Raw genomic sequence first — 13,915 nt, 5'->3', positions numbered from 1 at the left:
AAGCCATTTCTGTCAAGTGGCAGATGTCAGAAATAGAGACTCTATCAGCTATCACTTGCAAATAGAAAAAGCCTTTTTTCACCAAGGCTTAAGAATGCATGCAGGGTTGGGAAGTTTTTCATTTTCCTGTCCTTGATAAAGCATGATTGGTGTCTGTATGTTGTGTGTACCAATTATTTAAAAAGAGGTACTGAACAAAAAGGACACCAAATTCTGGTTGTACTGATCAGCTTGCTTTCATTTGTCTAAACAAATTAAAGATTCTTTTAGAACTCTTCCTTGTTGAAAGTTGTAACTTAAAAGATTTGAGAAAGAAAAAAAAAACCAACAGAACGACTTTACCTGAAAATGAAAATAACTTGATTAAGTACTAAGCTACAAAGCAAGAGGCCAAATATTCCTCTGGATCCACAAGAGAAGGACTTGATGATCTGCTTCCGGAAAGATCACAGCCAGAAAAGCTCCCATGGGGCAGTTCTACTCTGTCCCTCGGGTCACTAAGTGTGGGATCTGAGTTGCTTGTGCCCAACAACAAGATCAGGCTGTGTGCCATTTATTCTACTCTACAGAGTCACTCGGAGTCAGACATAACTCAACAGCACCTAACAAAAAAGTGTAGCTGCAGAGTAAAAAGAGGTCACATGGTATTCCTGTGCCAGATGATTTTACAGGACCAATTACAGGTGGTCTCCGACTTATGAAGGGGCTATGCTCTAACACCACAATAATAAAAAGCCAAATCTCTCTCTTTTTAATAGATTTCATTATTGGTTTTGATTATTAGAAATCTGATTTGTGTCTTGGGGGTTGATAAGAGACTGATAATACCAGCAAATTCTGCACGGTATGTAGTACATATTACTAATGATGAGATGCTAAAAAGCAAAGCCTCACCATAACAAAAAAAAACAAAACAAAAAATGGATGGCTGTGTGCTATTCAATGTAATGAATACTGTCAATCAGGGATGACTTATTTAATCAAATAAATTAAAAAAATAAGTAAATTAAAAAAAATTATCTTCCTCCTGATTTTACTGCCATATTATTTTTATAATGCTAGCACAATATTCTAGTTTACACAAGTTTTTGATTCGTTTCTCATAAAAAGCCCAATTATTTTGAATTTAACTTTTTTCACTATGAATTTTGTTGGCCAAAATAAGCTACTATCATCTTGTCTAAGTATAGAACTGCAAAATTCTATGTTTACCTAAATTAGAAGAATGATAATGTTATGTGTTTATAAAAATTAGTTTTTATAATGCTATAAATCATAAGGATCCAATGTATCAAAAGAAATGTTTGCTTCCCGACGGTTAGTTAATACCAGTACTTTACTAATACTAATGAAAGGAATCCTGGTGGTGGAGTGTGATAGCAGTCTGAATTCACCAGCCTCTCGGCAGGAAAATGACGAGGCAGCGTTCTGACACAAAGAGTCACCACCTTGGAGTCCTCGGGAAGGGCTGTCATGAGTCAACAGCAATGGGTTTGGCTTTGAAGATTAATCCACATTAATAAACATCCTTTGTTTATTAACATCCATATAATTTTAAGACAGAATCTTCATTAGCCATCATTAACAGTTTTAAAAGAGATGTGCAAGTATCATGTTAAGATTTTTTTTAAAAGGATGTGTCAGTAGGAAAAATGTGGATAAAAGATAATATATGGGTTTTGCTGGTCATGGGGAAAAATGTGCATATCTTTGTCTAAAAAGGTTTCTGATTGTGCTAGAATATGACAGATGCACTAAAAGGCATTAATTTCTTTTCAGAGTTGGCCCAATGCTGATTTATAAGGGGAGGTGGTAAAAAAAAAAAGAGGGGGAGCTCTGGTATCCGTGTGGCAAGAAGCTACACTGCAGGCCCAAAGGTTTGTGGTTCGAATACACCAGATGCTCTGCTGGAGAAGGGGGAATAATCTCCTCCTGTGAGCAGTCAGATCTGATTTGACGGTAAACACAGACACAATAGAACAAAATGAAAGAAAATTAAAAAAAAAAAAGAAAAGAAAAGAAAAAGAGGCTTAGAAAATCTTTATTGCAAATTATTATATAGATGTTATATACAAAAAAAGTACAATGAGAATGGTTTTCCTGATAAAATGTTCAAGCTGTTTTACACTCAGATTACAGAAATCTCTTTTTTTTGGCACCTAAGTAGTTTATCAATTCTGTTTTAGGCACTTTTTAAAAAAGAAGACATTTTTGTTGAAATTAATAATAATCATATTAATAATACTCTATTATTTATTGTTGAAGACCCGTAAGTGTTGCAATTGACTGTTAAGCTGAAAGAGTGTGGTTCTAACCTCCTCAGTAGTATGACAAAGCAAAGGCCTGGGGATCTGTTCTTGTAAACACTATTAGCCAAGAACAAGCCATGGACCTACAATCAGGAAAGAATAAAACAGATGAATGGGACCTTCTAAGAATCAAATCCCTGTGCACATCAAAAAGTTTCTCCAACAGGGTAAGAAGAAAACCCACAGACTGGGAAAAAGTATTTGGTAATGACATATCTGATAAAGGACTTATATCTAAAATTGATAGAATACACTAGCACCTCAACAAGGAAAAGAAGTCAGTCACAAAATGGGCACAGGATATGAACAGACCGCTTACTAAAGAAGAAATTTGGATGGCAAACAAACACATGAAAAAAAAACATTCAAAATCCCTAGCTACTAGAGAGATGCAAATCAAAACAACTATGAGATATCATCTCACCCTAGCAACAACAGCAAAGTTCAACAAATGCTGGTGAGGCTGTGGAGAGACTGGAACTCTTATTCACTGCTGGTGGCAGTGTCAAATAGTACAGCTACTATGGAAGGCCACCTGGCAGTTTCTCTAAAGTTGGAAATATAGTATTTGACCTAGCAATTCCACTACTGGGAATATATGCTAAAGAAACCAGAGCCATGCCTGAAAAACATGTATGCACACCCATGTTTACAGCTGCATTATGCACCATAGCAAAAAGATGGACGTAACCCAAACCCAAATGCCCAATAATAAAGGAATGGTTACAAAACTATGGTACATTTACACAACAGAATATTATGCAGCACTGAAAAACAATGAACTCACAAAGCATTACACAACATGGGGCAGCCTGGAGAACATTATGCTGAGTGAAATATCTCAGTCACAAAAGAACAAATACTGTGTAACAATGCTTTTACAAAATGTATGATTAGGTATTATTTGTATGACAACAACCTGGAAGAAGAGGCGCATTGCTGGGTAAACTGGAGGAGGTGGGAGGGGAAGGAGGGAAGAAAATGTGGGGGTGGAAGTAAACTAGGGAGAGGGAAGGGAGAAAAAACTGTGCAACAATGAATGAATAAAAATCCAACTTTTCTGTAAACTTTTGTTAAAATTACAGTAAAATAAAGTTAAAAAAAGAAAAAGAAAACTCCACAGGCAGATTTACCCTGTAACACATGGATATCATGAACTGGAATCTACTTGACAGTAACAACTTTGTGGTATATTTAATAATTCAACTATAGCTCTGGTGGCCTAGTGGCAAGAAGCTCCGGTGCGTTCAAGGCCACCAGCTGCTTCGCAGGAGAACGACAGACAATCTCCTCCTGTGCGATTAATTGCCTCTGAAAACCCGCTGGAGGGTCAGCAATAGTTTGGTTCGAACTCAATGGTATACATCATCATCATCATCATCGAGTTTACTGAGGAGCTACTATATAAAAAAGGCCTTTACTCCTTGACTGTGCGTAAGGTACAACCATATTCATGTTCAAGGACACAGACAGATACAACTGTCAGTAAATGAAAAAAAAAAATTCCTTATAAAAGAAAGCATACTAAAAAGTGTTAAAAATGTTTGATATTCTCCAGATATTTGATCTGACATACATTGTAATGGGAACTATGCTGTTTATATAACTAAAAATCCAGCCTTTCTAGCATACTTATAAATAAAAAGTGTGTTAATGTAATTATGCACTTTTTAGGTTAAAAGAAACATGATCAGGTATACAGAATAACTAAAAAAAATTAAAAATTAATTTCTAGGTTTAAATACAATTTTCATTTGGTGACATTTACAGTACATTTTAAGAGCTAAATGAAACGCTCTAGAGATTTATCTAATCTCTTCATTGTGTCAAGGTAATAATAACTGATTAAATCTTTATAAATTGATTATTATATCTCATCCTTTCCAATATTTTAATTATAATAAAAGAACCCGAGCTCTTTAGTCTTGTGCTCTGGTGGCTTCTGCTTTTTCCCTTTTATTTGCCTAAAGGCCCATGCTACAACCTAAAGATTAGAATTTGAGCCTTCTGGAAAAAATATCTCAAGGATCTGAGTTAAGGGTTGTATCAGATCCTCCAACTGCTGTCATGAGAAAACTGACTCAGGGGTTATCATCACAGACCAACACCTGCCAGGCTGAGTCAAGTGACTGAGTCAGAGCTTCCAAGGTGGCAGTTCAGAAGCAGATTATTTCAGGACAGAAGAACCACAAAACAAGAATTAATTCTCTCAGACTAAACAAACGGATTTATTATGGTTAATGATCTATCCTTAAAGGATAAAGCAAACCAAACAGGTTAATACCTCATTGCTTCTTTCCTTACTCTATCACTAACTCTGAATTGAACAGATCAAAACCAGAATGAAACCGTTTTCAAACAGTAAATTGGTCTAACTGAAACTGCAGAATTAAAAAGAAAAGAATCCTTAACATAAATCATGACTAATAATGCATCAGGTCAATTAAAGCAAGAGTATCTAGATCTATCTATCTATCTATCTATCTATCTATCTATCTATCTATCTATCTATCTATCTATCTCTATATCTCAGTTGGTCTTAGCTATAAAACAGTGATAAAAATAGTTAAGTATTACATATGTTTCCTTTACTAAATTCCTTCAGGAAATGTTATTTTCATAAGGCCTGCTAAGTTATCTGTCCTTTACCTCCTTTTTATGGAGTGTGGAGCCCTCCCTGGTGGTTTGGTGGGTAAAGGACAGCTGAATGAAACGCTAGCAGTTTAAATAAACCAGCAGCTTGGGAAGGAGAGAGATATGCAAGCAGTCTGCTTACATAAATATTTCTTGTTATGTGCCATTGAGTCATTTGCTACTCATAGCAACACTATGTACAAGAGCCCTAAACCCTGCTCTATCCTGTGTCAACCTCACTGTCTCTGACACACCTACTTCCATTACCCCACTAAATTGATCCATCTCATCGAGGATCTTCCTCTCCTGCGTTGTCCCTCCACTTTACCAAACATGATGTCCCTCTCCAAGGACTAGTCCCTCCTTGCAACATCCCCAAAGTATGCCAGATGAAGCTTCAGAGTCCTTGCCTCCAAAGAGCAGCCTGGTTTCACCCTCTCTAGGACAAACCTGATTGTTTTCCTAGCAGCCCATGGTATATTCAACACTCTTCTCCAGCATCACAGCTCAAAGGCATCAATTCTCTTTCTATCATCTCTAGTCACTGTCCAGCTCTCCAATGCATAGCATGCAATTGTGAAGACTATGGCCCAGATCAGCTGTACCATAGTCTCCAGCCTGATGTCGTTGCTCTTTGGTACTCTGGAGAGGTCCCTGACAGCTGAATATCCCAATGCAATTCGTCTCTTGATTTCCTGGCTGCAAGAATGTTGACTGTGGAGCCAAGCAAACTAAAACTGTTAACTATCTCAATCTCTTCCCCACCCATAATGATGCTGCCAATTGGCCCAGTGGTGAGAATCTTTGTTTTCTTGATGTTGGGCTTCAATCCACATTGAAGGCTGCAGTCCTTGACCTTCTGCAGCAGCGCCTCAGGTCCTCCTCAGTTTCAGCAAGCAGGGTTGTGTCATCTGCATAACGCAAGTTGTTGATGAATCTTCCACCAATCCTGATGCCACATTCCTCCTCGTACAGACCAGCGTTCCAGACAATCTGTTCTGCATACAGATTGAAAAGGTATGGAGACAGAATACATCCCTGGCAGACCCTCTTCTTGATTTTGAACTATTCAGTGTATCCTTGCTCTGTTCTGACGATTGCCACTTGGTTCAAGTATAGGTTTCTCATAAGCACAATCAAATGTTTTGATTCTCTCAGAGTTAGCCACAGCTTGTTGTGATTCACACAGTCAAAAGCTTTTGCATAGTCAATGAAGCACAGATAAGACATTCCTCTGGTACTCTCTGCTTTCTGCCAAGATCCATCTACCATTAACTGTAATATCCCTAGTACCATAGCCTCTTCTAAACCCTGCCTGCACAGCTGGCAGTTCTCTGTTAATGTGTTGCTCCAGTCATTTTTTGGATAATTTTCAGCAGAATCTTGCTTGCATGTGATATTAATGATATTGTTCGATAATTTCTGCACTCTGTCGGGTCATCTTTCTTTAGAATGGGAACAAATATCGATCTCTTCCAGTCAGTTGGCCAGCTGGCTGGCCTCCAGATTTCTTGGCACAACTTACTGAGCACATCCAGAGCAGCATCTGTTTGTTGAAATATGTCAATTGGTATGCCGTCAACTCCTGGGGCTTTGTTTTTTGCCAATTCTTTCAGAGCATCTTGAACTTTCTCCTTCATCATCACAGGCTCTTGTTCATTAGTTATTTCATGAAATCCTTCTGTGTCGGCCAATTCCTTCTAGTACTGTGACTCTGTATACTCCTCCCATCTTTTAATCCTTCTTGGATCATTTAACACTCTGCCCAAAGCATCTTTAAGTACTGTCACTCGTGGCTTGGATTTGTTTTTCAATCCCTTCAGCTTAAGAAATGCTCAGTGAATTCGGCCTTTTTGATTTTCTGGCTCCAGCTCTTTGCACATTTCATTATAGTATCTTGCTCTGGCACCTCGAGGTGCCGTTTGAAATTTTCTGTTCGGCTCTTTAATTGCTTGATTTCGTCCTTTAGCTTGGGATTCTTGGTGTTCTAATGCAATTATCATCTGACATCCATCTTGGTCTTTTCTTCCTCTTCAGCCTTTGTAGCAGGACACTACATCAGAGAGTTGGACAATGACCAAGGAGGATAGAAGGAGAATTGATGCCTTTGAGCTGTGGTGCTGGAGAAGAGTATTGAGAATACGATGGACTGCTAGGAAAACAAACAGATTTGTCCTGGAAAGGGTTAAACCGGGTGGCTCCTTGGAGGCAAGGATTCTGAGGCTCCGTCTAACATACTTTGGACATGTTGTGAGGAGGAGGGTGGAGGGACGGCGCAGGAGGGGAAGGCTCTCTATGAGGTGGACTGATTCAGTGACTGGGATAATCAGGATGGGAGTGTCAGAGACAGTGCGATTGGCACAGGACAGAGCAGAGTTTAGGGCTGTTGTACATAGGGTCTCGCTATGCATCACAAGCAACTCGACGGCACATAACAACAACAACAACAACAACAACAGCCTTTGTAGTGATATTCTGCACTCTTCATGGACGATATTCTTGACATCTTCCCACAGGTCATTTGGTCTATGCTCACTGGTGTTCATGGCCTCCTTGAAAACCCTATAAGGCAGCTCTATTCTGCCCTGTACGGTAAGTTAAAATGGACTTGATAGTGGAGGATTTGACTTGATTTGGTTTACTTACAGATGAGCTGAATTTTTAACTATGACCACTTCAGAAATCTCATTTACTTAGGTATGACAATTTCATGAGGTAAGGAATAAAGACTAATATCTGAAAGATTTCTCAGGAAAACAGACTTGCTCTATGGCCTAGAAAATTCCAACCTTAAAAGCAATAATTATTATTAAAAAAACCTCCCGACCACATAATGGATCTACAAGAAAGTGGACAGCTTATAAGCAATGCCTGATAAAGAACTAGGCACTTGATTCCTATATAAGTTGTGAAGTTGTTGAGTAGGAGCCGACTCAGAGATCCTTCAGTGAGTTTTCAGAGGTAGTAAATCATGTGGGAGCAGAATGTCTATTTTTCTTTCAAGTGCAGCTGGTGGATCTGAACTGTAGACCTTTCTGTTGGTAGCATAATTTCTTACCATTAAGCCACCAGAATCAGAACTAATAAAGAACACCATTTTTTTTGTGAGCACATCAATTTATTTTTTATAAAAAACAACCAACAAACCAAAAACACCAATCAACAAACAAAAAAAGAAATGAAAATATGTGCTGCTTTGAGAAACTTTGCTCTCAGCAACCTATGTAAAGTGTTCAGGTAGAAGGACATCTGTTTAAAAACTAAAGTGCACCTGATTTAAGCCATGGTCTTTTCAGTTACTTCACATGATGATGAATGTGGACAATGAATAAGGAAGACAGAAATACAAATAATGTTTTGAGTTTGAATGTTGGAGAAGAGTACTGACGATTCTATAGACTACCAAAAGAACAAATACTCTATCTCAGTAGAAGTGCAACCAGAACGCTCCTTAGAGGCAAGGATGGTCCAATTTTGCCCGACATTCTTTAGCCGTGTTGTCAGGAGCAGCCCAGTCCCTGGGAAAAGCTGACGGTTGGCAAAACGAGGAAGACTCTCAAAGCTATGGTCTGGCAGACGTGACTGCATTAGTGCAGTTGAAGATGGAGGAAATGATAAGGATGAGGAAAGACGGGCATGATTTTTGTCTGTGGTTCATAGGTTTGCTATGAGTTGTAGTTGACATCTTGGCACCTAACAGTCACATGTATTTAGAGATGCATTCCTAGCTCAATTTATCGCGAGAACTCATAGTTCTAAACTTTAGAGACAAAAGTTTATGATGCTTTTAAAAAATCCGAGTAATAAAACAGACTTTGACAATTTTTCTACCTAAAAAAAACCTCCCACCATTTCTGACAAGTAAATTTTAGCCCTGAAGCTTTTACAAAATCCTCTATGGACAAATGTAAATTAACTCTGGAGCATGAATTTCATGTGGTCCCAGTTATATAATTATACAAGAGTAGGTCTTTATGTACTACCAACATCTTCTAATCTCTATGTAAACAGACATGTCAAACAAAACAAATTATCCAACTAATGAGAGATTCTAAATCGCTAGGTCTTTTTCAAAGAAGTTATGTGGTAAAAATTACCCTTAATGGTGGAAAGATGACCACAGGGAGAAAATGAAAATGTAGAACTGTCCCATGATCTTTCTTCAAATATCATTAAGTACAAACCACAGTAAAATAAAGAAAGAAACAACAATAAATAAATAATAAAACCCCAACAAGCCTTTGTATTATTAGATGCAATAAAAAGAACTTGGTCATCCTTAACAGTTTTGGTTCCTCAAATAATAAAATCCCAATTATTTCTCACAAACCTGGACTCTGTTAACACAGTATTTTTAATGTCTCATCATTTTGCTAATTTCTGAAGATAGTTACTATCTTTGTAACTTTGAAAAACAGTTGCTCTCTTCTTATAATGATTAATTTTCATTTTTTATCTATGGTAATCTAGTGGGTTCTCTTCCTCCTTAAACATTTATGTTCTGTGTTTGGTGCGCCAGTCCTTTGGAAGTGTGACTTCCTCATGCCACTGCAAGTACAATTTTTCTTTCCTACATGCTTTCATCTTTACATCTCTCATTGATAACAGGAGCTCTGGTGGCCCAGTGGATAGAGAATTGCACAGGCAACCCAAGCTTCAAGTCCACTAGCTGCTCCTTGGGAGAAAGACAGCCTCTGAAAATCCACAGGAGGGTTTGCTCTGGGTGGGTTCCGACTTGATGGCAATGGTTTCTTTGAGTCTGATAACAGTTACTGGCACAGATATGACTAGTACTCTATGGGTAAACAAATAAATGAAGAACTAAACTTAAGTAATTTGTAGTTGTTGTGGTGGTGTACTGGTGAGTCATAACTGACCCATAGCTGACCCCCTGGTGGGTCTTTAGAGGCAGTTAATTGCATGGGAAGAGACAGCCCATCCTTCTCCCACTGAGCCTTGAACTGCGAGCCTTCGGGAATGCAGTGCAGCTTCTTGCCACTAGGCCACCAGAGCTCCCTGTATGTCCTAGGAAAGTCCAGAAATGGTATTTGGGAAAGTTGTAGTCTCAACAATTAAAAAAATTCAATATTCCCTTATAATAACAACAGGCCAATTTTTTTCCAAAGAATCTTAAATTTGTTTTTCACTCTGATTTAACTTGGTGTCAACCTCCTTTCATGAATCTCTAATGGTAGGTCGCTAGGGAGAAAGGTGAGGTCTTTATTTCTTTTCAGTTAAGATTCTTCAGTGTTATCATCAAGCTTCTGCATGAGACACACACAGCTACGGACTGGGGCTTCTATTTTTTAAAAATAATTTTAAAATAATGGTTATTTAATCAAAACAATTTCTCTTAGAATGTAAGTATTTAAGACATGAAACGAAACAAAACAAAACACTACTTACTGGATCAAAGACCAACATCCTGCAAAGGAGATGAACAGCTTCATGAGTAGCTTGGCTAGACAGGGTATAAAGTACAGGGAGAGATGGCTGTGGGAAAAAAAGAATAAAATATATGTGAGACTTTGTGTTAAGCATATATGCAGTTCAGCCAACCGAAGACCAGGTAAGGATCTGGCCCATAGACCAATCAATGATCACAGGGATCTAGTTTTCCTCACTGCTTTACAATCTTCAAAAGCAACAATTATCACTTAATTTCCATCACATTCTTATTGTTGTTGTATACCACTGAGTTGAAATTGACTCACAGCTCACCCTCCAGTGGATTTTCAGAGGCAATAAAAGACAGTGTCCTCCCTCTTCATGAGAAGAGAAAACCCATTATTTCTCCAGTGAAGTAGTTGGTGGATTCCAACTGCATGCCTTTGGGTTGGCTGCACAATTTTTCACTACTAAGCCGCCAGTGCTCCCCAGTACCGTACAGTAGCCACATTATTACTCCTTGATCATTGCTGTTGTGTGCTAGCGAGTCGGAAGTAACCCTTACCTGACCCCCTGGTGGGTTTCCAGTGACCTGTTAATTGCACAGGAGATGACTGTCCATCCTTCTCTCAAGGAACGGCTGATGGATTTGAACTACGTGTCTACGGGAATGGAGCATAGCTACTTGCCACTAGGCCGCCAGGGCGCCCTCTTTGGTCATTCATTACTCCTTAGTTATTACTTGTGCTCTTTATCAAACAGAACACAAAAAGCTCAAGGAAAAAATCCCAACTCAACTAATCCAGTAAACATGGTGCAACTGATAACTATATACTTGAAATGTTTTTTATCAAGAAAGACAGACCAGACGAGAGGTGGGATGAAAAAACCCTGGGTCACTAAAGTTAAGCATGCGAGCTGTCTGACGGCAACAGTGCCAAACTACCTGTTTGAAAGGAGCATACAGCTATAGGATACCCAAGAATTTAGACTCTTTTGAGGAAGTATGCGATTTTGTTTTGCTGGTTCCACTTGAATGGCTGTTAGCACTGACTTTTCTTCACTCATTATGGAGCCTTGGTGGTGTACTAGTGCACAATGTAAGTGGCTGTTAGGTCAGAGGTTCAACTCTACCAGTTATGCCCTGGGAGAAAGACGAAGCATCTCTTTCCTGTAAAGCTTTATAGTCTCAGAAATCCAATGGAAGGTCATTACTATGAGCTGGAATCAGCTTGACTGCAGTAGGTTTGGGTTCCCCCCCCCACAACTTCTTAGCAGGTGAATCCAGTCAGCCAGATCCAAGCCCTTAAACTGGGGCATGGGGCGGCCTTTGATAACTTGAGAAGCCACACAGCTTCTGAAGCTTCTATTCCACTGCTTGAAGAGCCAGTTGACAGAGCAAACAGATAGCATCACTGCTCTCTCAAACAATTAAATTCTTTACTTCTAATATATGAAGGTTAAGCATTAACTACAAGCTAAAAAGCTGGTGGTTTGAAGGCGCCAGGAGATGCCTCGGAAGGCCTAGTGATCTGCTTTTGAAAGGTCACAGTCTTGTAAGGCCCATGGAGCAGCTCTAACTACACACACATACACGGGGTCACTACAGGTCAGAACTGACTCAAGGGCGATGCACAACAACAATACAGAAAAAGAATTATAGATGTTGACAAAAGAATGCCTGGACATCCCTTTTCTTTTGAGTTTAATAAAACCTTTGGCAGTAAGGTTCCCCAAGTTAAAAAAGCTTTAAATAGATGGTCAAATAATTTCTGGTTTGATTTGGGTTTCATGACATTTTATTTTTTAAAAGAAACCAATCCTTTAATGGATACATGGCTTTCTCACCTTTTAGAACTGGCTTCTATTTATCATCCTTTTGTGGCCTGAGAAGGTTGGTGAGTCAAAGTCGATAAAATATCAGCTCAAGTAACAATGAAGAGAAAGCTTGAGCTTAAAGCAAATAATATAATGCTGAGTCTTTTTAATTTTTATTTTATTTTCTTATTTTTGTGTGAGTGTACCGTCAAATCAGATCTGACTGGTAGATGAGGAGATGGTCCCTCCTTCCCCGGCAGAGCATCTGGTGGATTCGAACCATGCACCTCTGGGATTGTAGTTGCAGCTCCTTGCCACTAGGCCACCAGAGCTCCCCATAATGCTGAGTCTTGACCTTCACGATGCTCTGGAAACAGAGCTCTGATGGTCTAGTGGTAGGGAGTTGTGTTGTCAACCAAAGGCTTGCATGCAGTTCAAATCCCCCAGCTCCTCCCTGGGAGAAAGATGATGGCCAATCTCCTGGTCAATTCACAGCCTCCGAAACCTGCTATGTTCGGCCTCACAGCACGTAGCAATAACAATAGGCTTAGTTAAGTGGACGAGGCACAGACACACACATAGTTTATTTGAATCTGATCTCTTCCTATTAGCTTTAAATACTTCACAGCCCTTGGCTTCTTAAGGGACTTCTAAAACTTCAAACGTTCATGTAACAATCTCATAGAAGAGCAGCATTTCCCTGTTCCCAGGGACTGGAAATCCCAGTTCATGTGATGATCAGATTGCTTTGTCATGATTATACCATAACTTTAGGTCTGTGGGAAAAACTCACAAGGCTAGTTTTCAAAACATATGTGAAGAACAAGTGTGTGTCAGAGAGGCTGAAAGAGAGACAAAGACACACACACACACACACACACACACACAGACACACAGAAAGAAACAGTGGAGGAGGTTGGGGGAAGAGAGTGAGACTAACAAAGTTGCCTATCAATTTCAGGTTTGAGAGAAATGGACCATTTGACAAAACCCCACTTTTTTTAAGCAGTCCTTAGTGGTCTATTTCTGGTGGGATCCTGTCTGTGCTTTGTCTAGATTTCAGTTTATGAAAAAAGAAACCAAAAAACAAAAAAACAACAACATATTACAGAAAGAAAAGCCACTGTTATCTGAGCCAGAAACAGTACCATCACCAATGATATTAACAGATCTTATGTTGGTCAGACTTTTACAACACTGGAAACAGAAGAAACCTAACATTAAAACATCTACTTCTACTTTGGTCCCAGCTTCAGTCCTTCTTTGACAGCTCTCCACCATCACTGCTGAGTGGGAAATAACTCGTAGCTGACTTCCCAGTAGGTTTCCAGAGGCTGTAAGTCACAAAGGAGGAGACTACTCATCTTCCTCTTGAGGAACAACGGGTGGATTTGAATCATTTGCCTTTGGGTTGGCAGTGCAACTGCCAACAACTTACTAGGCCATCAGAGCTCCTACTACAACAACTACTAATATAAAATGTTTGCACACCTGCCTCTTTCCAACAGAAGTCACATTTTAAAAACATCAACCACCTACTCTACTGAAGAAAGTGTTGACATTTTCCCTAGTATTAGCAGTTTCGGGAGACTTTTGGAATGTGAGACTGAGGTATACCCAAAGAAAAGAATATTTTACCATGTGAAAAAACTCACTTCCCCATTCCCCCCAAAAAAACCTGTCTGCCATCGAGTTTGTTCTAACCCATGGTCATCCTCCACATCGGGTTTTGGAAGCAGTGAATTTCATATTAAATGAAACGACAA

General features: G+C 39.2%; 1 protein-coding gene across 1 annotated transcript in view; it reads right to left on the bottom strand.

The window, feature by feature from the left end:
• NLK (nemo-like kinase) overlaps positions 1-13,915 on the bottom strand; it is a 180,533-nt gene that overhangs the window by 4,800 nt on the left and 161,818 nt on the right. Inside the window, exon 8 of the mRNA XM_006890945.1 lies at positions 10,350-10,436. Coding sequence (XP_006891007.1) covers positions 10,350-10,436 — 87 coding nt within the window. The remainder of the gene's footprint in view (positions 1-10,349; positions 10,437-13,915) is intronic.

The sequence above is a fragment of the Elephantulus edwardii genome, unplaced genomic scaffold (assembly GCF_000299155.1).
Source record: "Elephantulus edwardii isolate Elephantulus edwardi_28Jun2011 unplaced genomic scaffold, EleEdw1.0 scaffold00094, whole genome shotgun sequence".
Taxonomy (NCBI): Eukaryota; Metazoa; Chordata; class Mammalia; order Macroscelidea; family Macroscelididae; genus Elephantulus; species Elephantulus edwardii.
This window is presented reverse-complemented; position numbering and strand designations above follow the sequence as displayed.